This window comes from Ceratotherium simum, chromosome 26 (genome assembly GCF_057802395.1).
Source record: "Ceratotherium simum simum isolate JZ-2026a chromosome 26, ASM5780239v1, whole genome shotgun sequence".
Taxonomy (NCBI): domain Eukaryota; kingdom Metazoa; phylum Chordata; class Mammalia; order Perissodactyla; family Rhinocerotidae; genus Ceratotherium; species Ceratotherium simum.
In genome coordinates this window covers 29,590,259-29,617,019 of record NC_141925.1, presented here as the reverse complement: position 1 = coordinate 29,617,019, position 26,761 = coordinate 29,590,259, and the positions used below count along the sequence as shown (strand labels likewise).

The 26,761-nt window shown below is 40.0% G+C and overlaps 1 protein-coding gene across 7 annotated transcripts in view; it reads left to right on the top strand.

Annotated features, from left to right (window-relative positions):
* Positions 1-26,761, top strand: part of AUTS2 (activator of transcription and developmental regulator AUTS2) — a 1,117,069-nt gene that overhangs the window by 16,958 nt on the left and 1,073,350 nt on the right. The window contains exon 3 of one of the 7 annotated variants that reach the window (XM_087417420.1): positions 7,428-7,506. The exons of the other annotated variants lie outside the window; for them this stretch is intronic. Coding sequence (XP_087273546.1) covers positions 7,428-7,506 — 79 coding nt within the window. The remainder of the gene's footprint in view (positions 1-7,427; positions 7,507-26,761) is intronic. 7 annotated transcript variants of the gene reach the window in all.

The following is a 26,761-nucleotide window of genomic DNA, read 5'->3' as shown; positions in this document are numbered from 1 at the left end:
CACCATTCCAGGCCTTAGGAGCCATGGGACATCTTTTTTGGAGCCCAGAAGATTTGTGTCTCATTCCTGTTTATGAGTATGGTTCTCCCAGAGGACTTGCTTCAAGAATATACAGAATTCCAATGCCCAATCACCACAAATTGGGAAATAGCTTTGTTCTTCAGTGCGAGAATCCACCATCATTTGGGTAAAAATTTTAATAACAACGAACAATGATAATAATGGCTAGCTAATATTTATCAAGGGCTCACTGGGTATGATAATCATTGTACCCAGAGCATTATCCCATTTAATCCTCACAACAACCCTGTGAAGTAGGTAACGCTATCCTCCTTTTAGAGCTGAAGAAACTGAGGTTCAAAGAAGTTAAATAACTTCCCCATGGTCATGTAGCTAGGAAGTTGTAGAGCCAGGATTTGAGCCCCGACTGATTCCAGGACATATACTGTCTCCTTGATGAATAGAAGGGGGATGGGTTTGTCTCTGGATAAACATTTGTTGCACTATGCTTTCCCTACTTCCATTTTAAGATGGTTTTAGAGCTGAGCCTTAGGAGTAATACTGTCTTGTCACAACCCACTTCCATGTCTGCAAATGTTTGATTATATAGAGGATTTCACAGCCAGTCTGGCTCATTCCTGGCAACTCTGCTCATTTTAGATGGATTTCTGGTTAAGTAGATACCTTTGGTCTTTCTGAGCTGAGTTTGACTGGAGCGTTTTTCAAGACCTGTACTGTGAAGTGTATTACAGAATTCAGTCCAGTGTTTTCAAGTCAGCAGACTCAATTGAATTGGTCTTGATTTTTTTTTTCCCCCTCAGTGAAGTAAAAGCCCCAGACACCACCAGCGCCTATACTCCTTAGGAAAGTAAAATCATCTTTTTAGTACTTGTGCTTTTGAGGGCCACTATATGGTGAACTTGCTTTAAAAAATATTTGTGTAAAAAATTGTGTACATATATATAGGACTATATTCCATATTTTATAGATATCAAATAGTATGAAGCATAACATAACCAACACTAATGGACCTACTGCCAGCTTTAACAAACCTTAGCATGTTACCATACTTTCTTAAAACTGCAGGTTATTTTTGTTATGTCTGAGGAGGAAGCAAGTCAACTGTAAGCCTTAGAACAGGGGATTCTCAAACCTGACTGCACATTAGAATCCCCTGGGGAGGTTTAAAAAAGTCCCCATACCCATCAGAGGGTGGAGGGAGCCGCCACCCACTCATCAGAACTTTTAAAAGCTCCCCAGAGGATTCTGTTGTGCAGTGAGGGTAGAGACCTTCTGTCTGGAGGAGGGTGTGTCAGTTTCTCTTCACTGAGTTTTCTCAGGTGTCGGGTACCAAGCCATGTGATTAGTGAGCTGTACTCCTAGCCTTTTTCATTTTCTCTGTGGAACTTTTTACTGTGTCTGCTCTTCAAGATTCTGAAAGGTAATGTCCTGGGAAGCCCCTCTCCTGATGCTACACCTGCACCCAACATAACTGAGATAAACTGAGGTTATATTTACATATTTGTTACAAAGCATTTTAAAGACTGGGAATGAGGCATTAGAGAGGGGACTGAGAAATTTGGAAGTGTTGGGAACTACTGTCTGTGGAAAGTGTTTGAGGTGAGCTGAAAGTAACTATAAAATTACATTAGAAGTCATTGGGGACACGGTTTCATTTTGAAAACCTAGAGTCACTTCTTGACAGGAAGGCTTTGAGCTGTGTTGGATGGCAGTTGAGGGCCTTTTTGGCCTGAGTCACAGCTTTGTCAGTAAGATATGGGGTAAGATGTACAGTGAGATGTGCCCTGCCACCAGAGTTGCCACTTCTCTGTGGATACATCTGAGACCGTGACATCTTTCAGAATACTGTCAACTCTATTATGCTGGGCCTGATTATCTCGTGTGGGTCTTAGCTCACCAGGACACGTATACCCCTTCTGGCGCACGTGCACCCCTTCCACCCACTCATCCATTCAGTAAATGGTTACTGAGTTTCTTCTCTGTGCCAGGCACTGTCCTAGGCACTGGGGGTAAACAGAGCCCCTGGCCTCAAGAAGTGACATTCTGGGTGTGTGTGTGTGTGTGTGTGTGTGTGTGTGTGTGTGTGTTACATTCTGCTGTCATATTATTCTTTTGCATGTCTAATAGAGAAAAAGATGTGGTGGAACTGTAATCCTCCCCTGGAAAAGCTCGATGGGAACCATTTGGCAGGTAGGAAGAGGTTTTGCTTAATTTGGCTTAAATTGTTTTTGTTTCTAAGGATTTCGATTACAAATGCTTTCATGGATGTATTTCTTCAAGAGAGGTTAAATGCTGGGACATAAAAGTTTGCAGGGATTTTTGGAATCAGTTGAATTTTATTTTATTAGTTAACCAGGTTAACATGATGAGAATTAAATAGATGTACAGCTTAACGGTTCAAGCTTAGGGAAGATGCTGAAGAAATGATGATACTTGATTCTTTTTCTGCTTCAAGTGGAATCCTCTAATCTACCTGTGTGCTCATAAATTTGAGGGAAAGGAAGTCAGAAAAGCAAAGTTTATTTCTAGGGCTCTACACTGGGCCAGGCTATCAGGTTACTTTCACTGAGAAGACTTAATCAGAAGTGAAACTTAAATCTGTCAGTCTTTCATAGCAGTTAGGGAATTGGGCACTGATGAATACCACTGGATCCCTGAAGAGAGTGAATGCATTAGACAACATTTGGAGTCAGTCAATAAAATGGATTGTGAGGGGAAAATGGAAAGTTTGAGGGGAAAAATTACTGAAAAAGAAATCTTAAAGCTTTTGGGTTCAGTGGAGGAAGAAAACAGAAGTTGATATGATTTCCTTGCTGGATCATCATTTTGATAAGATAGTTGTTGACTAAAGAGGGAAAAATAAATCCCATCATGTAAAGAACTCTTTATACCTGTGAGCTCTTTAAAAAGAATAATCTAAAATAATAAAAAAGTAAGTATATGTTGTTTTCTCAGCTTTTGGATTGCTCAAGTAGACTTTAACTTCAGTGTATGAAAGGGTGGGTGGGAAATAAGATTTTTTGTTATTGTTGTTCAAAGGATGAAAATGCTTTCTTTTTCCAGCTCAGGCTTTCTTGGTGGGTTTAGAAATCTGTGGGTCCTCGGGGACTGTGTGTACAGGTGAATAAAGAGTCCAGTACTTGTGTACCTTCCCAAATCAACAGGCTTGGGAATAAAGGGCAGGGACTTCTGAGGGTTCATGGAAGTGCCGATTGCACCAAAACTCATGTAGAGATATAAGGTCTTTTTGTTTCTCCTTTGACTAGAAAAGACATGAAAATACTTAATTGTTTATTTGTCAGCTTTGTCTCCAACTTCAGCTCAGTACTGATGTATTCGATAATAACAATGAAAACTAGCATTTATTGAGTGCTTGCCATGTGCCAGGTATTGTTCTAATTGTCTAAATCAACTCATGTAATCCTCACACATTGGTCCTATGAGGTAGGTACTGTTATGATCCCTATTTTGTAGGAGAGGAAGCAGCTGCAGTGAGTTTACACCCCAAGGTCACGCTGTGGTGGAGTCCATGCATTCTGGCTTCAGAGCCTAAACCACTGCATCATGGAACTAAATAAATGCTTTTTAAGAGTATCATTCTGATACTGTTTTACTGGAGCTTTCGACCCTTTCTCAACTCCCCTCCCCCCCTTCTTCTATGGATGTTTTCTGAGGGGACAATACATCTTAGGCTGTTGCCTTATTATAGATGAGAAAACAGAGATCTAGGAAATGTTATATAACTGTTCTTTGTGACCTAGTGAGGAAGTGGTAGGATAGGGATGTGGAACCCAGGTTTCCTAATATATAGGTCACTGCTTTTCCCACTGCACTGTATTGCTTCCATTAAGAATTTTTTAACTGAACTAAAAATTCATAAATTTAATTTGTGGCACTCCTGTGGGTGAACTAAATTGAAATAGCTAGGTACTGCATGATTTTGCCCTAGAGAGAAGGGTGGAAGGCATTTTAGAAACATTTGCCTGTGGGGATATCTGACTTACTCTTGAGGTGGTCTTTCTGGTCTTTGGGAGGTTTACTTAAAAGTGGAGAGAAAAATATTTAGAGGAAATACAAGAGCCATCCTCAGACTTGAGTTTTGCATGATCTGAGGATTTATGGAAGGGTGAATGTTTTTTTTTTTCTTTTTTTAGATTTAAATTAGTTGTGTCCCACTCGAGATTAAAGTAAAAAAGAACTAAATGAAAAAAAAGGCCTAAATGCAAGCCTCCTTTAGCTACATTTCCTTGTCTGGCAAATAAGTTTTTAAGAGAGGGTGGAAAGAACCATCTAGATTCTTAGCATTTGGCTTTTTGTTTTTGTTTGTTTTTTCTTTTGGTCCTGTGATTCCTTTTGTTGTAACCTCTTTCCTTGCCTAATGCTTTGTTTAAAAACAAGTGCTCTGGTATTCTAAAACAAATTATCCAGCAGGCTCCCTGATTGTGCTCTCAGATAAAAGACCCCAGGGTAGTGCTCTATCTTTGAACTGCGGTTGCCTATGCATGCCCAAGAGCAAAATTCAGTTTGCTGCAGAGCTTCCAACCCAGATTGATGTGGCTATCTAAGACTAGAGAATATAAACTTGAAAGAGGAAATGCGAATTGGATTTAACCCTTCAAAGGCCCTTAATGGGAAGCTGGTCCATAATGGATAGTCAAGTTTTGTCTGAGGTTAGGAACTGTGGGCTCTAGTTTGTCCTTGAGTTTCTAGCTAAATGACTTTGGTCCTGTCATTAACCTCTGGACATCTAAACTCTCAACAACATAATAATGATAATGAGAATAGGGGCACGCTCCCAGACTGTGCTGGGGAAAAGCACATGTTCCGATTTTGCCAGTGACCCCAAATCCCATGTGGCCACAGACGAGTAATTTGATTTCACAGTTTCTATTCTTAAATTTGCAGGATGAGGTTCCCAGTAGGCGTAACTTAGTGATTATAACATATCAGCTTCCTTTTAGGGGAGATATTGTAATTGTGAGAAAAATATTCGTGAAAGCCTTAGCCAAATATTTTTTTGTACTTGGTGAGACAGCGTCCTTTCAGTTATTAAAGCTTCTGCAAAAGTTTTCTAAATAATTACACTTTGTCACCCATGTTGTGTATGGAGAATCTGGATTGGATGGTTTCAGATTGTTGCAAAGACAAGTTATTCTTGCCTTTTCCAGTGGTTTCCAAACCTGCAGTTGGACATTTGCACCCAGGTAGCGTGTTAAACATACAGATTCCTGGGCCCTATCCCCAATCTTCTAGAAGGTAATCCCTGCTGTGTGTCTCTGATATATTTGTGTTTTTTTAACAGGCTCCCCAAGAGTTCTTTTACAGCAAGCCCCTGTACAGAAGTTTAGAATCACTAATTTAGAAAATATTTTTTAGTGTTTTCTTGGGGTGGCGGAAATGATGGTGGTTTAAAAGAATTAATTTCTATGCTACCCAACCCTTTCTGAAAATAAAACATTCATGGGGCCGGCCCGGTGGCGCAAGCGGTTAAGTGCGCGCGCTCCGCTGCGGCGGCCCGGGGTTCGCTGGTTCGCACCGACGCACTGCTTCGCAGGCCATGCTGTGGCTGCGTCCCATATAAAAGTGGAGGAAGATGGGCACAGATGTTAGCCCAGGGCCGTCTTCCTCAGCTAAAAAAGAGGAGGATTGGCGGATGTTAGCACAGGGCTGATCTCCTCACAAAAAAATAAATAAATAAAAAAAAATAAAACATTCATGCATATATAGTTTTAAAATCTTACTCCTGTGAAATAGAACACATCCTGAAATAAGTGTCCTGTGTACAGCTCAATGAATTATCACAAAGTGAACACCCAAGTAACCAGGACCCAGGTAAAGAAATAGAACATTGCAAAAATATTTGATTTTATTCCATTCCTCAAATTTCCTATTCCACCCCTCTTCCTCTAATCCCAAAGAATTAGGAATATAAGTAAAAGTCGATAGAACAGTATAATAAGGTATAAATGTAAAAAGCATTCTGCCTTTCTGTACTAGGTACTTCTTAACCATTCTCATTTCTGTAAATTTTTCGTGATGTTAAGTTTGTATTGTTTATCTATGTTTTGATTCAGCCTTGAATCAGTTCCTGACAGTGACTGTCTGTTAACGCTCCCAGCATATATCAAGATTAAGCTCTAAAATCTATCTTTTCTGAAATCTAATTCACTGGAAAATATTCTCATGATAGTTTTGAAAAATGTATAAAGACATACTACCAGCCCTGGCAGTTGTGACTCTGGTAAACAAATGAGTCTTGTCTTTACTGGCCGGGTAGTGTAGTAAACATGTGTTGGTAGCCAAATGTCTGTATCTTGGAACATCAGGAAAGGTGGCTTCTTAATTAACAAAAATAATAGAAGTTCTGCCCTCCTCTCTATCCACCCCAGAATAATCTCTTCTCAGATCCATTCCGTTCAGAGCATTTAAAGCCAAAGGTAATGAAGTTTTCCTGAGGGTTTTTTTCTGTTTCCTTTTTTTCTTTTGACATTGAAAAATCATTAGATTCTTAGTGGGGGAAGTGCTAGCTGCATAAAACAGCAAGCTTGCTAGATTCTTTGGAAAGGGGATGCTTATGGTAAAGGGACCTGGAGCAAGCCCTGCACATGAGCTGTGTTTGGGTGGAAGGAGAGAGCTGTCCACGACTGCGGGCTGTAGTGACCAGTAATTATGTTCCAGCAGCTGTGCATCTGTACTTCCCTGACGGGCAAGTGGCCTCAGTGGATGTAAGAGCCCGCCCCCTCCGCTGCCATGCCTCACAGTCCGCCATCTTGGTTATCTCCAGTATCAATTAAGCAGGTGACAAGACTCCAATCAGCCTGCCGTGAATGGCTTTCCATCTTTCCAAAAGTACACCAGAGACTTGTTTTGTTACAGTACATTGATTAAATAAATATTCCTGTGTGCACAAAGGAACTGAAATCTGTTATGGCCACTGCAGTTATCTGTCCATTAGTAGCAAAGGAACTACTGCCCATTTTCTCCCCTCCCTCCTCCTTTTTATCCTCTCTACCACACAGATTCTCAGAGGTGCAAGTAACATAAATTATCTGACGTCTGCTTTCAGGCCCCTGTGAAGCAGGAGGGGTAGTGTCATGCACTTTGGTGCAGCATGCCGCCTTGGCAGTGCCCAAGGTGTATGGATAATAGGAGAGCTTGAGTGATTTAGATGAGAAGATTCTTTCTTGCTTTGGGGTTGTGGGACCTTTGTTTTGTCTCTCTGCTTCAACTCAGCAGAAGTGGATTCAGGAAGGTCTTTCAAATTAGCTTGCCTCGCTTTTATGGGAAAGGGTGCTTCTGTCGTTGAAGTAGTTCTGTGTGTCTGGTGTCAGACGTGGAGGCACAGAGGCTCTATGAGACTTGGTCGCATTGTGCTTATTTATTTACAAGTTCCCTTCAAATGTCAGGCCGGAGAGACTCACACCGTTTGGGCAGATAGTCATAGTGGATGGTGGAATGACAGGAATTCTAGCCATGGTGATGCTGGTGGGTTTCTTTTCTTTTTTTGAATGGGGTTAGGACTGGTTAAGATGAATGCATGTAGATAAAAACATGACTGATTTAGAAAGTGTTAGTTGTAATCATTTACGTGTAAGCTGTCAAGCGCCTCAGTAATAAGGAATGATTTGTATACTGAGTGTGAAGTGACTGACACTTTCGTTTTCATACAGGGCATTAAAAAAGGGTCCGAGACAGGGAGAGGGGAGGGGAGGAGGAGAAAGAATGAGAATGGAATATAGGAAATTAGGTTTCTAGAGAAGACACTATGAATATTATTTTGGTGTAAAGGAAGTGTCACATGCAGAGAACTGTGACCAAAGGGAGGTGTTGAAATGTTAGCACCTCCTAACATCTACTGCTAAGAGGAGAACTCTATGACAGAAATGAAATGGGTGTCCTTGTGTAGCTGTGACATTAAAAAACTTGTGAGGAACCTTGTAGCTCTGGTGATGGCAGAGACACGTAAGTAGGGAAAACTGTTGGAGTAGGTAAAGTGAAATCTCTCAGTGTGTCTCTTCTAACTGACTGTGGGTAATTCATTGGAAATGACATTAACCTGAGCTTAATTGTAATTTTGCATAGTAACAACATACCAGCTGTTCACTGGATTCTTTCCTGGTGGTGCAATTTAATTATTTTTTGCTATCTTTTAAGCTCTAACTTTCTTTTGTGTTTTCCTTTAACCTCTCTTTGCTGCCATGTCCACAGCCCCCACGGTTTAGCAGCAGTGTCATTTTTGCTGCTTTGGTGCCCACTCCGTGCCGAGGGCTTAGGATGCTCTTGGTTTTGCTCATCAGTTGGCTTTTTAAAAGGCCACATTGGAAAGTTACCAAGATGAACATGAGTGATTGGAAACCTTGTTGTGTTTTGGGCTCCTCTAAAAGGTTTTAGCTTATGATATAAATAATATGGATAATTCCAGGCCTATCAAAGGTGCTCAAAATATCAAGTGAACAAGCCAAAAAAGAAGTTAATTACTGAACAGTGATTGCTCTGATATAACCAATTATTGGATCATTAAATGTTTATTACCTTTTATATGCTCCTTTCCCCCATAAGGGCAGTTTCTTTTTTTAAGTCATTAAAACAGAAATGGGATTAAAAAAAAATTCTGCTGAAAAAATTTCCACGAGACTGAAGTATTAAAAAGGTCTTGTGTGATCTGACAGCTGAATAGCCTGTTTTTCTTTGGTCTGTTGAATTAGTAATTAATGAAATGTATTGCCTGAGCCGAGAAAATAAGATTAGTTTTGCTTAGAAAGAAAACAAAAGCAAAACATTTAACCCCTAAATGCAGGTTAATATTAAAGTGCAATATAAGAAGTACAAAAAGAGTTGAGTCCCCTTGAATGATAAGATGCTCAATAGCAACACTCATTTAATTAATTCATTCATCACTTTCTTGAGCACCAACACTATGTTTAGAAGGAATGGGGTTATGTAAATACAGAGGAGGCAAGGGGCCCTGTCCTCATAGAGACTTTGGGTTAGCAGGGCGGTTAAACCAGATGCTTTAGTAACCAGTGTTGAAATGTCGAAAGCAGTAATGTTAACAGGCACAGGTACATTTCTGTGGGGCAGGGATGGTGGTTATAAGAATTTACTTTTGGAGGCTGCGGTATCCTGTGGCTTAAGAGCAGGGGGAGGGTGGTTGTGAAGAGAATTCTTGCTTATGGAGGTGGAGGTGTCCTGTGGATTAACAGCAGGTTCTCTGGAGCCCCATTACTTGGGTTAGCTTTGCCACTTATCAGCTTCATATCCTTTTACCTCAGTTTCCTCGTCTGTGAGATGGAATAGTAATGCAGGATTGTTGTGAGGATTAAATGAGTTATTAAGTGCTTATGACAGTGTATAGCACATAATGAGCATCTTAGGTGGGGGTGGTGTCCGGTTGTGGTGTCATTTTTGTGGGATAATGCAACAGAGAATTCTTTCTTAGGGAATGGTTAATTGGATGCTGAGGAATGGAAAGATGTTTCAGGCATTTCTTGTATTGTCGTGTGTAACCACATACTTAATTTATAAAGCCTACAGTAATGTGTGCTTATGTAGCACCATTGTCAAAAGATTACAAAGGGCATTTACAACCGTTTATTCTCAGAACAGCCCTCTGAAGCAAGAAGACTGTTTATGCGCATTCTCCTGAGGTGTGAAAGGCTGCAGAGAATGCGGCACTGCCCATGACTGTTCTCTAATTTACGTGTACTTGGAGCCTGGGGTTATAGTGCGTAAATTAGACCAGTGGAGAGAGGGAACTTTTTAATCTTTTTAATTTTATTTTTAATTCTTAGTTTACAAATTGTATTTGTGAACAACTAGGTTGCAGTAAATAAATTATAAAAGATGTTTTCTGTAGTCTTTAGCAATAGTGAGACTTGTCTGTTCCTAAGGTACCAGATTGCAGACAATTGAATTTAGAGGAAGTTTATAATAATGATGATAACATTTGTTGAGCACTTACCATGTTCCAGGACTGTTAACTGTCCTAACTCTGAAGTTGTCACTCTTATTATCCCCATTTACAGAGGAGGAAGCCAGGCACTGAGATGTTTGTTCAGTAACCTGCCTGAAGTCGTGTAGCAGTGTAGATCTAGGGCCTGAGCTCTTAGTCACATTTGCTTTAAGTTTATATAGACCATTTCATTTTGGTTTGTATGTTTTACAACAACCCTTTGAGAAAGGCAAATTATCTCCATTTTATAGGGAGAGAGGGAAGTAGTATATGAGAAGCAGGGGCATCATGGTGAAGTTAGTTTGGACTGAAAATTTGGAGGTGGCCCTTTTATGCTCTTTCACTATGCCAAGCAAGGCAGTTTACTTCTGGGCCTCAGGATCTGTAATGTGAGAAGATGACATTCTGTTCTATGGACTCACACAGTGTTCAAGTTTGGAGGAAACTTTGTCCATACATTTCTCCTGTAGTTTGGACTCAAATAGATTTTTATGTGTATCTTGAGCCCGCTACGTACAAGATATGTCACCTTACCTAACTCATCTGAGCATGTTTTATTATTTGTAACATGGCACTCTAGTTCTACCTCTCCTCAGGGTTGTTTTGAAGATAATGCATGTAAAGTACTTACAGATAATGCGTGTAAAGTACCTGGCTCTCAACCAACGGTAGGTGGGATTCTTATTAATTGGTTCAAACCAGGGGTCACACAGGAAGCTGGGCTTGTGCTGGAAGCCAAGCTCTTGACTCCCCTGGTCTCTGGTTCTCTCCAGCACACATGCCATGTTGCTGAGGGTGAGGTAGATGTTATCATAATGAGATGTGTCCTGACTTCTCAATAGAAACTACAATCCTGATTCTTTCTCTAAACTCATCGGGTTGTCATCTGTATGAAATGTAGTGCCTTCTGTAAGGAATGTGTTGTTTTCATGCAGTACTTTCCTAAAATAACCTCAGACAGTAGACTGTTAGCAACACGAGGGCAGGGGATCTGCTGTCTGCAGTTTTCACCTTGTACTGTGCAGGGGGCTGGGATACCCAGCACACAGCCCGGGGTCTAGCATCGATTATTGTGTGACAGAAGGAAGGAATGAACAATCTCATTGAGCTGTAGAAAATAAGAATGAGAAGGGGAACAGGATTTTTTGTTTTTTTCTTGGTGAGGAAGATTGGCCTTGAGCTAACATCTGTTGCCAATCTTCCTCTTTTTGCGGGTGGGACACCGCCACAGCATGGCTTGATGAGTGGTGTGTAGGTCTGTGCTCGGGATCTGAACCTCTGAACCCTGGGCTACCAAAGTGGAGCACGTGAACCCGACCCCTATGCCAGTGGGCCAGCCCCGGGAACAGGATTTTTAAAATTTCAGTTTGTAGGAAAGAGGAAATTGAGGCACCTGATCCAGGTAGGTTAAGCTCAGTTTCTTACAAATTGGGCATAATTTTATACCCATGAATGTATTGCATGGCAGTACCTTCTGTTAAGAACATATTTTTATTGTGAAACAAAATTTTATCCAGGTCAAGAATTTCTTCTAAATAAGAGCATGATCATTCCTATTTTGTGATTTGAGTCTGTGGAGTCAAAACTTAATAGGAAAGGTTAGCAAAGCTGTGTTTCTAATGATGTGGAGATCTCACTGGCAGCTGTGCTAAACCTTTTGCTATAAACTAGCCATGAGTAAATGCCTGGTTGTGAATCACAGCATGACCTTTCAGGGAAAACAAAATAAATAAACCACCAAACACATTAATCAGATTTTTTTAGTAACAGGATTTTAGACTCTAGAACTTAACAGTTTGTCAGGCCCACTTGGAACAATTGACACAACTTCCTTTCTCTATTTCTGTTTGTGCAACACATGGATGTGTATATCCTTCTTTAAAAACATATTAGGGAAAAAAATGTAAATTTTCTTCCACTAAGTTAAGGAACATCAGTGGTTTCCTAATCATCATAGAACTTCCTAAAAATATAGATTCCTGACTACCACTCAAGGCCTACTGAATCTGAATCTGTTGGAGGGTGGGGCCCAGGAATCTCTTCTGAAGAGCACTCTCAGTAATTCCTTGATTAATCATATTTGGAAGCCGCTAAGACAGAAAACTATAATCTTGTCTTTTTCATTCATCAGTTTCTCTTATCCATTTATGTGTGTCTTGAGTAGATGAGAATTGCTTACTCATGGGGCAATGGTTATCTTGAGAACTGGGCACAGAAACCAGGATTAGAACACAATCCCTGCTCTCTGGGGTTCACAGTCTGTCTTAGAAGTTTTAAACTTTTGGTTGAGCTTTAAGGATTCACAAGGTTCCCAAAAGTCACAGGCAGAAGATTTTGCGTACACACGTTTTTCTAGCTTTCATCAGATTCTCTAAGGGGTCAGTGACCCATAAAAGGTTAAGAACCAAGGTGTAGCGCTTGTACAGCTGTTCTGAAAACAGTGGAAGGAGGGCAGTGTTTCCTTTGTTGCCACCTACAATGTTTTTGACCTTTTGAGAGGCAATAGCAGTTTGAGAATTGCACCTGTTTTCTGCCCCATTTAAAATATTTAAAAAGAAGAAAAAATAGTGTAGCACCTGGGTCGTGGTCAGAACAAGACCAAGGGATATAGGAAATAGCTATACAGTGAACTGTATCAAATTTAATGTTAAAGAGCTGCTGACAGTAAAAAAGCCCAGTGGTCAGTCTGATGGAAGAACTTCTTAACCAGGATAGTGTGGGCAAGGTCCATTTCAGTTTTCTTACAGTTTATAATTAGCCAAGTTATGGATAACAATTTTCACCCCATGGATATGCATAAAGACTAATTGTCTTATTTTTGTTGCATTCTACCCCCAGCATGTCCACTGAATTGCTTAATTCCAAAATAACTTTACTGGCTGTACTGCCGGCTCATCCTTCCTTAGCTCCTAAAATCCCCGAGTAACACTGTTCGTCACAGAACAGAATGAGATGTTAGAGAGGTCTGTCTTGAACTGCTGCAGGTTTACGTAGCAAAATACTAGAACCTCATGTTTATAATATTCTTATCCCAAGGATAACTTTGTAATTCAGTTTTAATGAAAGTTCTTTCCCCTCCCCTCTCCTCCCCCACCCTTCTCCTCTCCCACCCTTCTCCTCTCCCTCTGTGACTTCATAGGATTTTTTGGGGGAACAAATATTATAGCTCTGGCGATGCTACATTTTAGGGTTGGATAGATTTGAAAGAAGATGGTAGTCAGTAGAAATAAATGTTATTAATAGGTAAAATTCTATGGCCATTTATTTGAGTATAGTTTCTTTGGGGCTAGGAGAGAGTTGGAGGCCTTCATTGTCACTGAAGTTTTTTTTGTTTTTTTTTTTTGAGGAAGCTTGGCTCTGAACTAACATGTTGCCAGTCTTCCTCCTCTTTTCCTTTTTTCTCCCCAAAGCCCCAGTAGATAGTTGCATGTCATAGTTGTACATCCTTCTAGTTGCTCTATGTGGGATGCCGCCTCAGCATGGCTTGATGAACGTAGGTCGGCACCCAGGATACAAACCGGCGAACCCCGGGCCACTGAAGCAGAGTGTGCGAACTTAACCGCTACACCACCAGGCCGGCCCCTCACTGAAGTCTTGTAGTGTCTTTTTAGTCTCTTCAAATGTTATCATCACTTACTTTGAACTTTTATATATAAAACCCTGCATTATTCATTTTTTTTAAGTGAATATTTTATCTCCCTATGTAGATTTTAACTTACTGGACAGTGATGGTGTGTTCTAGGTCTTTATATTCTTGCCATTATTTAGCATACTGAGCACATAATAGACACTTAGTAAATATGTGATGTATTGTTTTCCTTTGAGTTTTGGATCCCCAAGAGACCAGAAGATGGAATAAATCTGAAGTTAGAACTCCATACAGGGCCGGCCCCGTGGCTTGGTGGTTAAGTGAGCGCGCTCCACTGCTGGCGACCCGGGTTCGGATCCCGGGCTCGCACTGACGCGCTGCTTCTCTGGCCATGCTGAGGCCGCGTCCCACATACAGCAGCTAGAAGGATGTGCAGCTATGACACACAACTATCTACAGGGGCTTTGGGGGGAAAAAATAAATAAATAAAATCTTTAAAAAAAAAAAAAAAAAGAACTCCATACATACTTAGGTAGGAATGTAAAAATGGATTGTAAGGTCTGTCCCTTAGGCTTATTCTATATTCTTCTTTTTTTTTTTTAATGTTCGCATACAGCTGAGCCAGTTCATATTCTATAGTTCTTTAAAATCTTAAGTATTTAGAATTCCATAGTTACAAAGAGAATTTTGTGGTAGAGCCATCACACTTAATTTTCATTTGGAAAATGTTAAATGGAGTGAAACTTGAGAGAAGTTTTTTTGTTTTTGCTTTTAAAAAGAAAGGAGATCTCACCACAGATTTGATCCCTTCAAGATATCTGCTCATCAAATAGATATCACCCTTAACCCGTCCAAATCAAATATAGTCTTATCAGCTGTATTTGGGTAGAGGGAATATTAGAGGCTTTTAGTGAACAACGACTGTCATTCGTTATCTTGAAAATCAGGATTTGTAGGCTTGAGGGAGAGGGATCAGAACTGTGAAGGGATTCATTACAAACCATGTTGTGTGAGAAAAAAGTGGACCTGGGAATGTTTCCTGTGTAGACAAGGTGGTTCAGGGCGATAGACGATAGCTACCTTAAGGTATTTACAATGTTGATTTCAGGAAGAGGAATTTAGATCCAAGTGGTCATTCCTACTCCCATTGGAGGCACAATTTGGCATTCTTTATAAAAAGACTAGGTTTCTAATAATGGTGTCTCAAGGTCTTGAATTTCAGTTGCTGAAGGCATTCCAGCAGGCTCACTTATCACTCACCTGGATTATTGTAATGGGGGTTAACTCCAGGAATCAGTGACCTTTGAGGCCCCTCCATCCCAAAGAGACTATGACTATATGATTTTCAAGGCAAAATGTTCTGAGTAAATCTAGTTATGGTTCAAAGTCCAGATTGCTCCTTGTAAATTCTTTTTCTTTTTAAAGAACTCAGTCTTGGGTGCTGTTTACTTAGTATTGAATCCCATGGACATCATGTGTACTGAATTGGAAGGAAACTAAGTTTATCCAGTCCTCCAGGTATCTAGGTCCCTTCTCATAGTCTGAGCTCTTAAAAGTAAGGTCACTTAAAAGCGACATCTTGGCATTTTCCTTATTGCCTGTGTGTTTGCATATCAAAATGGGAGTTCAGTTCAGTCATTTGGGATATACACGTTTTCGTTTCAAGTCATTTAAGTGACATCTTTAAGGAAGATGTTCGTGCTTTACTTGCCATAGGGCTCCCCCACCTCCTTCCTGAAAAAAACGGCCAGTTTTGAGACTGAAAAGGTCTTTTATGATGACTGAAAATATGCCTGAGAGTAATAATAGGTCTCTAGTTAAATGCAGTTAGACTGGTGATGCATCATTACAGTAAGTGGATATTTTGTAAAAAGAAGTTTAGGGGGAAAAAAAGCAGGGGGTGGAGGTGTGCATGTTTAGTCAGTCTTACTAGGAAAGCCGAAGTGAATTCTTCAGCCCCAAAGTACCAGAGGGCACTGTGGATTAATGTTCTGGCCCTAATTCAGCGTCCTGTCTCTTCAGACACTTGGCACTGATTCGTTCATCTCAGAACTGAAGTCTTAAGGATTAAGAGGAGAGAGAATGGAAATGCATCATTTTCTCTGCCAAAGGAGGTACTTAAACTGTTTGGAGAAGGGGACGTTAACAAATCAAGCCTTGGCAAGGAAATCTGTCATGAATCAGCAATGACTTGGAAAGCCTCTGTCACTGCATTTTACAAAACTAAATATTTGCCACTACCAACATTTGTCTCTTGCTTACCTTTAGGATCAGCTTCAGGTTGCTCTATGGAGGGAACGAATTCTTTTTTTGCCCATTTTGACAACATTAGGTAATTAATTTACAACTAGCTCAATTAGACTCCTGCCCATACACTGTGTGCCTGGCCTCTTTAGAGCCTTTGTTTTGACGCTAATTGAACTGCTTGTAGCAGAGAGAGCCAAACAATTTACATTTATCTTTGGCAGGACACAAGGGCTCTCCCTTGGTATGGACAGCTGCATTTTCTTTCCTTTCTACCAAGTCTGGTACTAAAATGCTGTGTGCTTGTTTTAATTTTCTAATTTAAAAAACTTTAAAACTGACAAAATCCACATATATTATTGTAGACAAATTGGAAGATTTAAATAGATAAGCAAGAAAGAAAGTAAAGATCATGCATAATCTCAATACTAGGAGAAAACCATTCACAACTTGGCATTTGTCTTTCTGTACTTTTCCCCCATATAAGAGAATGCATGCATTTGTATATATAAATGTTTTATATGTTCTGTTCTTACATAAATGGGATCACACTACATAAACTGATTTGTAATCTACTTTTTTCCTACTTAATAAGTTGGAAACATCTTGTCATTTCATAAAACATTGTCCTACAACATCTTAAATGACTGTGTAGTAGTCTGTTTTGTGGATGTACTGAAATATATTTAACCAATCTGTTAGTATTGGACACTTAAGCTCAGTCCAGGTTTTTGATATTATAACCATCATTTTGATATATATTCTTGTTACTAAATCTTTGTTAAATTCTTTAATTATTTGTGGTAGATTCCTAGATATTGAGTTAATTGGACAGGAGCATGCATGTTTTTAAATTTTTTGATGTATACTGCCAAATTGTACTTCTCAAAGTTTGCACCAGTTTTCACATTCACTCACAGTATATATAAGAACTTTGTTCTTGATATTCAAGAGTACAGTATAGAAAGGGTTAAATCCTTATCAGTGCTTTTACTATTGCTCATAAACTTTATGTCAACCTTACAAATCTTCTGTTCACAGTATCAGGTAAAAGAAGCCAGCTTACCTCATATAGTACAGTAGAATTTTGTTTATTTTAATAGTGATATGTGTATATGTATTTTTTTTTTGCTGAGGAAGATTCACCCCGAGCTAACGTCTATTGCCAATCCTCCTCTTTTTTTTGCTTCAGGAGGGTTGGCTCTGAGCTGACATCTGTGCCAGTCTTCCTGTGTTTTGTATATGGGACACTGCCACCGCATGGCTGGTGAATGGAGTATGTCTGTGCCCGGCATCTGAATCCTTGAACCCAGGCCACTGAAGCGGAGTTTGCAGAACTTTAACCAGTTGGCCACAGGGCCAGGCCCATGTTGTTTTGTTTTGAAAGGTATAGAATAAAAAAGGAAGTAGCTGCTTCATTAAGACACAAGTGGTTTGTTTTTCCCCAGGGGAGATTTTAAAACAATATTTTTCATATGAATAAGGACCAACCTAAAGAAATAGACTAAAATGAAAACAAGAAGTGGATAGCTTTGTCCAGTATGTGAAAAAATGTTTGTGCCTTCTTGAGGTGGCAAAGCTCGTGACTAGAGGAGCAAGATAAACCCTGGTCTCCATCAAGTGTAGCCTTGGAGAAGCCATCACAATACCTTGTCTAAATTTCTAAGAGTCGCTATATTCTCTTTACTTGTCTAAACCACTAGGCTAGAGTTCTTAAGAGCTGGTGTTGAATCTTATTTTCTTTATTTGCAGTGTCTGAATATTGGACATGCAGTTGGACAAATAGCAGGTGCTCATTGTTCACGGAATGAATAAATGAAGAGAATAGATATTCAGGAGAGTTAAGATTAAAGGAAAAGATCATTCAGATCATCTCGGACTGCCGCCCCTAATTTTATAGCTGAGGAAACTGAGGCTCAGAAAGATTAATTGACATCTTGCTCAAGAGTAACTTAATGATCCAAGTAGAAGTTAGAGTTCTCTTATCAGTGTATTTCCCAGATTCTTACAGTAGTGCGATTGTGTTTTTTTCCCAGGATGGTACTTTGTAAGATTATGTTTAAAATCAATAGTAAAATTCTCCTTTTGTATATAGTACAGCCTTTCTAATTCTTCTCTGGTAATATCAGCCTTAGTTTTTGTTAAAATTCAGCATACTCTTAATTCACATTTCTTTTCCTTTTTCTCTTCCTTTAATATTTTCACCTCTCCAGTTTCATTCTCAGTAGACATTTTAATTTACTCCCAGAAGTATTGCCATCTGAATGTCAAAATGTATTGAATTTGACCTCTTATCTGGAGATCCAAGTGAAAGTCTCACCTGCCCTGGAAACGAGGGATTTAGCCAGGAATTGAGGCAGGTTAAAGCGAAGGCTTCTCCTAAGGCCCAGGTGCTGCCACTCCGCCAGCCTGTCCTCCAGCCTGTGCTTTGATTCACGATGGGGTGCAGATGTGCCTTGTTTTCCTGTAGAAAGAGCTTCTGAATACAGTTTCTATTTGGAACTTTTCTTTGCCAGTGCCAAATAATGTCTGCAGCAAAAATTGGTTGTAGGGTAAACTAGGAGAAAAGAGGAATTAAAGAGAAGTTTTAACATTTCTGTGTTTTAATTTTTTCCTGTGACTTTAGCCTTTTCCCCTTCTTAGTGAATTATTATAGAGTTTTATTAAAATTGTAAGTTCTAGAAATTAGACACCATGATAGACCAGCGTGGGATACTGTACTCTTAGGTTCCATAATATTTCATAGTACATCTCTTTATTGTATGTTAAATGATAGGGAAGTATAATAAAATGTACCTAGAGAGTACTTATCTGTTTTATGTCCTGTAACATTCAGTACTTGGTGCAAATATAGCAGATCTTGACTCAGAAGGGAACAAAACTGGTTATAGCCCAAGAGAAGGGATGACACATTCCTTATTGGTGGGATAAGTTCAGCAAAATCATAAAAGTTGAGACCCTAGGGGGCCTTCATAACATCTAATCCAACCGTTTATTTTACAGATGGGGAAAGAATTAGCCACTGGTCCAGGTTCATTCAGCAGGTTAGAGAGAGCTGTGGGCTGAACCTTAGGACTGAATGCCGACTCTGCTGTGTTTTTCATTTTCTGATCATAGTTGAAGAATTTAGTCTAATCTCTCTTTAAAAGAGCATACTATTTGATGTTTTGTTGGCTTGAAACCTGTTGTCATGCCCAAGGGCACCCAAAGGCTACCCTTTTGCTCATTTTTCCTGGTTGCCCAGGTCATTCCATGCTTTCCTGAGGGTGGGTTTGGATATGACTGAAATGAAAGTTGTGTTGTGACAGTGCTTAGAGAATTGTCTCTGATGAAATGAGTTCTTACCTTTTTAAGAAAGCAGTGAAAAGACAGTAAGGAGACTGTTGTTTTATAAAACCGTTGACTCTGGATGGGGAGAAGCCCCAGATGGAGGATGGTCACAGCTGCATTGCTGTCTTTGCCATCTCTTACAGCCTTGGATATCTGGGAACCTTTGGTTCTTAATCCTAACCTGTATTCCTAGATTCACTATATGATCTTGGTCAAGCACCTCACCTCTTTGTCCTCACTTTCCTCTTAGGAAATTCAAAGGGGTTAAAGTGGATGATTTCTAAGGCACCTTGAATAATTCCAGGTGTATGCAGAAGAAGAAGAAGAATTTTTCTAAGATCTTGAATAATTACTCCATGAAAATGAGTATCTTTAGAGAGTTTTATCTGCACGATCAAATAACCAAATGGGGATTTCTAGCAGTCCATTTTATTACTGTTTTGATGGGTTTTCATGGAAATTTGGAAAATGTCTGCACACTTGACTATGATCAAGCTGCTAGCAGTTATTTACAGAACACCCACCAGGTGCTTGGTCGGGGAGCTAGAAAAGAAATAGTGTCCAGCCTCAAGGAGACTGGAAAGACTTCTTTATCTCCCAAGCTGGGGATGGAGGGCATTCTTCCCTTCCACTGGATTTAAGCTCTGAGAGTGCAAGGCTTTTGTCTCTCTTGTTAGTGCAGGGCTCAGTAAATATTGGTTGCATGAATGAAACGATAAGTTCACTTGTCAGTCTTGCTTATATTTACTGAAGATGTCCCACTGAGATTTATTGTTTTCTTCAACCTGTAAACGCTGTTAACTTGAATGAATTTCACAGAAAGTATTCCTCACCTTCCGTGGAAGGATGAGACGAAGATGCTCTGAGGCTTAATGAAAAACCCATAAATACTACATTCCTTTCATGGAAATTCACTTTAATATTAGTATATTGGAAGCACTGAGATGTCTGCCTTAAAATAACTGTTTTTAACCCAACATTTCCCAAACTTTTATTTGAACTCAGAATCCTATCCATTCCACTCCCCCATGGAATAGTTGTTAACATCCTGCAGAACTTTGACCCGTGAAAAAGAGAAGTTGGTATAGACAGTAGTAATGTGGAATAAATAGAAGCAGCAACATTAGGTAAGAGTAATTAATTCAACACTAACGGAACATATATGTTAGCCACTGTTCCTGGCAGCCCTGTGTGAAATCGTGGTAGACCTAGATTTTTTTTTCCTTTTAAAAATGGCTATCTGTGCTTCTTTGGAGATTTAAGGTTAGGTGGTAGAGAGATTAAAGGAAGTTGCAAGTGACCTAATAGCTATTTTACAGTTATGGAAGTTGAGTGGTGGAGTTTTAACCTCTGTCAGGGGCTGTCCTGCCAGGTACTGCAGGGAAATGATGAAAGGAGTCTGTGTCTGCTCCTTCATGAGCTGACTGTCCAGTGGAGGAGACAGACATGTAAACAGATTATAGCAATAACGTACTCAAATGTGTAACGAACAGAAACAGGACAGAGGAAGGAATGGTATTTTTTTCCCAGTTTAGAACAGGATTGCTGTATGTACAGTAAGCGAAAACCAAATTAAATGGAACCCCTCTAGACCCTCTAGACAATTCTACTCATACATCAAGACTCAAATGACGAGGCATCTTTATACTTTCGCTGATCCAGAATTAATTGCATCATCTGTAGTCCCATCAGAGCCTTGCTTGCGCCTCAGTCATGGGCCTTATCACAGTCTGCTTTGTATGTGATTGACTTGAGGGCACAGCAGGTTCATCTTTGTCCCAGAATTGCCAGTGCCTACAGGTACCAATACCCACAGTACATATTGGCTGTTTTGTTTAGACTTGGGGCAAGGCATTGGGACTGTGAAAGTTACTCATTTAAGTAAATTAAGTAAATAAAAATAGGTTTAATACAAAATGTAGATTGGGAAGGTGATAGTATTATTAAGAGTATGGCTCCTTTCAGTAGCATTTTTTTCCCAGGATGCTTAAATATCACTTAAGTTTCAAGAATTCAATTACATTTTTCTATGAGCTCAACAGTTCCACATCATGAAGTGTTTTTATTTCACATGAACGTTTTGTTGTCATTAGTTTTTGCGGGACCTTTCTCTTACATGCTGTATCTCATCTGGCATATCCAAAGAATAGGTTCAGTTTGGTATTCTGTTCTCCACTAGTGGTTGTGTTTGAGGCCTAAGGTCAAGGTGTTGACTGATGACATTTCCCTTTACAGTGTTAGTATCCATATGCTATTTGGGGGCAGAGTGATTCCCAGTATGGTGCAGTGGAAATAACTAAACTGGAGATCAGCATGACTTGGTTTTGCAGTTCATTTTCTTTGTGACCTTGGGCAAGTTACTTAACCTTCCAATAACTGAGGAGATTGGACCAGAATTAGCACAGTCTCTTCTAATGCTGACATTCCATGATTTCTCTGGGGAGGATTCACTTCCATAGAGAACGTTTACAAGTAGATACACTTTTTAGGTTAAATGGCTTTGTTCATTTAGTTTTATTCCCCCTTAATCCATTTTGGAACAATAAGACTACTTGTCATGGAGTAAAACCAGATTACCCAGAACTCTCAAAAGGCTGCAGTTCTTACCCTATTTTTTATTTTTAGGGAAGGAAAAAAATGACAGCAAAACAAGCTTGTCTATCCCCATGAATCAGGATAAATTCATCCCGTTATGTATATGTGGTATACATAACCATATTCACTGAGGTACTGCGAAGTCTTAACTGAAAGGGAAATACAGTCATGAGCTGCATAATGACATTTCTGTCAACGATGGACCGCGTATATGACAGTGGCCCCATAAGATTGGTACCATATAGCCTACATGTGTAGTAGGCTATACCATCTAGGTTTGTGTAAGTACACTCTATGATGTCCACACCATGTTGAAATTGCCTAACACCACATTTCTCATCTCAGCATCTCATTAAGTGATGTGTGATCACAGTTGGTTGGGTTTGCTATCCTAAATCTGGAAAGAATTGTACTTGATAGATGTATTTTGAGTGTTTTCATCTAGAATTGAGACAAGAAGTTGCCTTGGTTGGAAAGGCCTTGTGTATAGGAAGTAGGTTCCCAGCTTTATGATGAATGTACTGTGTATCCTTGGATACGTCCCTGAACCTTCCTGAATTTCAGTGTCCTCAGTAGTTAGATTTGGTATTATTCTGATTACTAACAACTCTGTCATTAGACAATTCTAGGCATTTATTTCATGCTCATTCCTGTTCTTTTCCTTGAAAGATTAACAATAACCCCACCTCCTCCTGCACACAATCCCAGACAATTGTTGATTTGTGAGGGAAAGGAATATTTTAAAACACTTCGGCACATTCAAGAAAATTATTTTGTATTAGTTAGCTATTGCTGTATAACAGTGTTACCACAAACTTAAAATTTTTGTGGCTTAAAATAATATATATTATTTCACAGTTTCTGTGGGTCAGGAGTCTGGGCATAGCTTAGTGGGTTCCTTTGTAAGGCTGCAGTCAAGATATTTCCCAGGGCTGGAGTCTCATCAGAATGCTTGCCTGGGGAAGAATCTGCTACCACACTCACTCAGATTATTGGCAGTCAAGATAGTGCCAAAGGCTGGAGTCTCATCTGAATGCTTGCCTGGGGAAGGATCCACTACCAAGCTCACTCAGGTTGTTGGTGGAGTTCATTTTGTTGCAGGTGTAGGACTGAGGGCCTTATTGTCTTGCTGGCTAGGGGCTCTCTCTGCTCCTAGAGGCTGCCCACAGTTCCTTGTTTTGTGAGGTCCCCCCCATGACTGCCTGTTTCCTTGTGGCTAACAAGAGAGAGAATAAGGCAGATACTATATAGTCTTTTGTAATCGTGTAATCATGTGCACATAATCATGGACATCTGTCATCTTTGCTGTATCCTACAAGTTAGAAGCAAGTCACTGGTCCTTCCCACACTCAAGGAGAGAGGATTATACAAGGGCATGGACACCAGGAGGCAAGGATCATGGGTGCCACCTTAAGAGTCTGTCAGCTACACAGAGGAAAGACAGAAACCATATTTAAAATTTTTTGGTTGTATTTTCCTGTGGATATATGCTTAAACATCTTACTACATGATAGAGCCTCAGTAAACATTGATTGACTGAAAATCCTTCTGCTCAAAAGTTTCAGGCCTATGGTATTTTTGTACCGTGCCCTTGTTTTTTTGAATCCACAGATATTGGTGAAGTCAGGGTTTGAGGCCTGTTCATTCTTCTGCCTCCCTGACCAGCACAGCACCTGCGTGTGTTAGGTGCTAAGTGTTTGTTGAAGGATTGTAGCAGCATTGAGTTAATTTGAAGAATATCTCTGCCATAGACTGAATTATGTCCCTCTCCAATTTATATGTTGAAGGCCTAACCCCCAATGTGATGACATTTAGAGATGGGGCCTTTGGGAGATTATTAGGTTTAGGTGAGATCGTGAGAGTGGGGCCCTTATGGTGGGATTAGTGCCCTTAGAAGAAGAGGCATCAGAGAGCTTGTACGCTTGCTTGCTTGCTCTCTCGCTTGCGTGCTTGCTCTTCTGTCTCCCGTTCTCCCTCTCTCCACCATGTGAGGATACAGTGAGAAGGTGGCCGTCTATGAGCCGGAAAGAGAACTCTCACCAGAAACTGACCATGCTGGCACCCTGATCTTAGACTTCTAGCCTCTGGAACTGTGAGAAAATAAATAGCTGTTGTTGAAACCACCCAGTCTGTGGTATTTCATTTTGGCAGCCCGAGCTGACCAGGACAGTCCTCCCTACACTACCCTTTTGTTCCCTGTGTAACAAGAGATAGACAGCTAAGTACAGTTGCAGGATGGCAGTGACCCCCTGGCAGCCAGTGAGCCAGTGAGAGTGGTGTTTAATTGCAACCATTCCCATTCTTTATTGAGCTTTAGTCACAACTATTTGTAGAGGACCCCTAGACTTTTTTTTTTTCCTGGGCAAAATGATGATCCAAAACATACTGCCTTCAGTTTTTAGGTATTGGACTGCCAAATAGGACCACTTAATGAAAGCAAAATGTTGCTCTTGAAAAGCCTTGATGGTGGAAACTTATCTAGTGAATTCTTAATTTCCTTCTCCTGAGTTTTACCTTTTTTTTTTTTTTTTTTACTTTTAAAATGCATTTATTCGTTCGTTCATTCATAGATTGAGATGCAGAGGGCTCAGTACTCTTCTCCAGTTTTCTACCTTTCTGACTTTGGTAAACTTGCCTTTGCTCTCTAGGTCCCCCTTTGGTAAAATTGGGATATTCACTTCTATCTGAAAAGAATGAAATAATTATGTACAGCTCCAAGCACGTAAGAGGTACTCACCAAATGACAACTTGACTAACTAGAAGAAAGATTAACATGTTACATTTATTCAATTTCATTCATCACAGCAGCATGACATGGTATTAGACATTAGAGATCTCAGTGAGTAAGAGGATTGGGGTGGCGAAAGGAACCGAGAAAATCTCACCATCTTCCTTCTGCTTGAAAACAAATCTTAAATTCTTGAACAGGGGTTTTTTGAGTATTTTTAAGCCACATAAAATGTATTTGTTTTTAATAATTGCACTCGGAATTAATCAAGCAGGGTCATTTTTTGACCTGGCACTTAATTGCAGTGGGAGGACTCAAGTGATTGAGAGGGAGGATCTTAGGATTTGAGAAGTCCATCTCTTTCATTTTATAGATTAGGAGGCTGAGGGCATTGTGCACTGACATAAAATCATGTGAAAGCGAGAAAACAGGAGTCATAAATCTTATCTTTTATACAAACTCAACATTTTCAGTAATTTTATTGAAACAAATGCTAAACTAATTTAGACCTGTGAAACCCACCCTTGGGTTCAGCCTGACCCCCCCAGGGCATGTGGCATCTCTCTGCATTGAAGGATTTGTATAGCTACATTAGGAGTCAGGTGTCAGACTCTCTCAGTGTTCAAGACTCAGCTCCTGAGTGAAAGGAGGCTTGTGTGGGGTTTTTTGGGGGTTGGGGAAGGGAGGAGTGGAAAAGAGACTTCCAACCTGGGTCTTCTGTTCCCTTAGCGAGATTTTGTGCCTGTAAAAACACATTTAGGTCTCTGAATGGCATCATATAAATAGCAATGACCCTTAATTGAAAGGGAGGAGACTAAATGGATCAGAGGTCAGGACTTTCCAGTGATGACTAGGGGCCTGGAAGTGTCAGCTGAAATGGTCTGGATTTTTTTCTTTTTCCTCCACTTGTGCCCTTCTCTCTTGCTGAGCTTGGAAATCCTGGAAGGAAGGAGAAGGGACCATTAACTAAACTAAGATGTGATGTGAATGGTCCTTGGGTGGACTAGAATTTCGGAGGAGGGGAAGGCCCCCCCCAAGCCTCATATAAACCAGTATATTACAATCTGACTGCTACCTGCAGTTTGCCAATTACCCAATTATGACACAAATTTGCACATTTTTTAAAAAGTAGGCTGCTACTATTCTTCCTTATACAAGGATTTTAGTCACTGTACATCTTGTGTCTTTAAATAATGTATTAGGAACATTTTCAAGTCTGTAAGTGCTTTTTTAATGAGAGTGTGAAGATTTTAATGGGACTAGATTGCTTTTCATGACATTTCAGAGTGACTTAATTGTAACAATGTTGAGAGGCTGTATTTTAAAGTTTGCTAAGTATGTCTGCTGTGGATTATAGTCAGACACTTAAAGGGATGGATGGATGGATAGTGGAACCAGATAGCTTTTTCCTCACTACTTTCCTCCAAATATTAATTCTTTGCAAATATGGTTACACCAGAACAGGCACACGTTCTCTTGAAACCTTTTAATTTTAAAATAGGAACACAGGCTAATAACTGAGGCTAGTGGGGATAGTTTCAGAGACAAGTTCTTTAAAATTTACTTGGGCAGCAAGCAATGTTTGTCTGAGGGCATTTCTTACTTATCACCTTACAGAGCCAGGAGGCCAGGCTATCTTTCTTTGTCCATACTCCCTGTTAGTTCCTTAACTTTCTTCTCTGTTTGCTTAAAGAACATACCTGTCTTATGTCTCATTTTTTCAGATATTTTAGTAAATGTTCCTAAAATATTGTCACCACCAGATAAGAGTTTACTTTTTTAATGATAATTTCAGACTCGCTGTGAAACTCAGTTTTTTCCTATCTTCAAAACATCGGGGTTATTCAGAGATCTTCTCCTGCACAAATGTTCTTAGGATTCTATAACCTGTAGCAGACTTCTCAAAATTAGATCAGATGGTCAGACACTTCCAACACTTTTTAGCAGGAGTTTATATTTGTTTTGTTTTGTAGGACTGGGACTGCCATAACAAAGTACCACCCACTGGATGGCTTAAAACAGTGGAAATATATTCTCACAGTGCTGGAGGCTAGCAGTCTGAAGTCAAGGTGTTAGCAGGGCCATGCTCCTTCTGAAACCTCTTGGTAGGGGAATCCTTCTTGGCCTCTTCCTAGCTTCTGATGGTTTGTTGGCAGTCTTTGGTGTTATTTCGCTTGCAGCTGCTTAATTCTGATCTCTACCGTGGTCATCATATAGTATTCTCCCTGTGCCTTCTCTCTTTACATGGCTGTCTTCTTGTAAGGACAGCAGGCGTGTTGGATTAGGGGCCCACCCTGCTCCA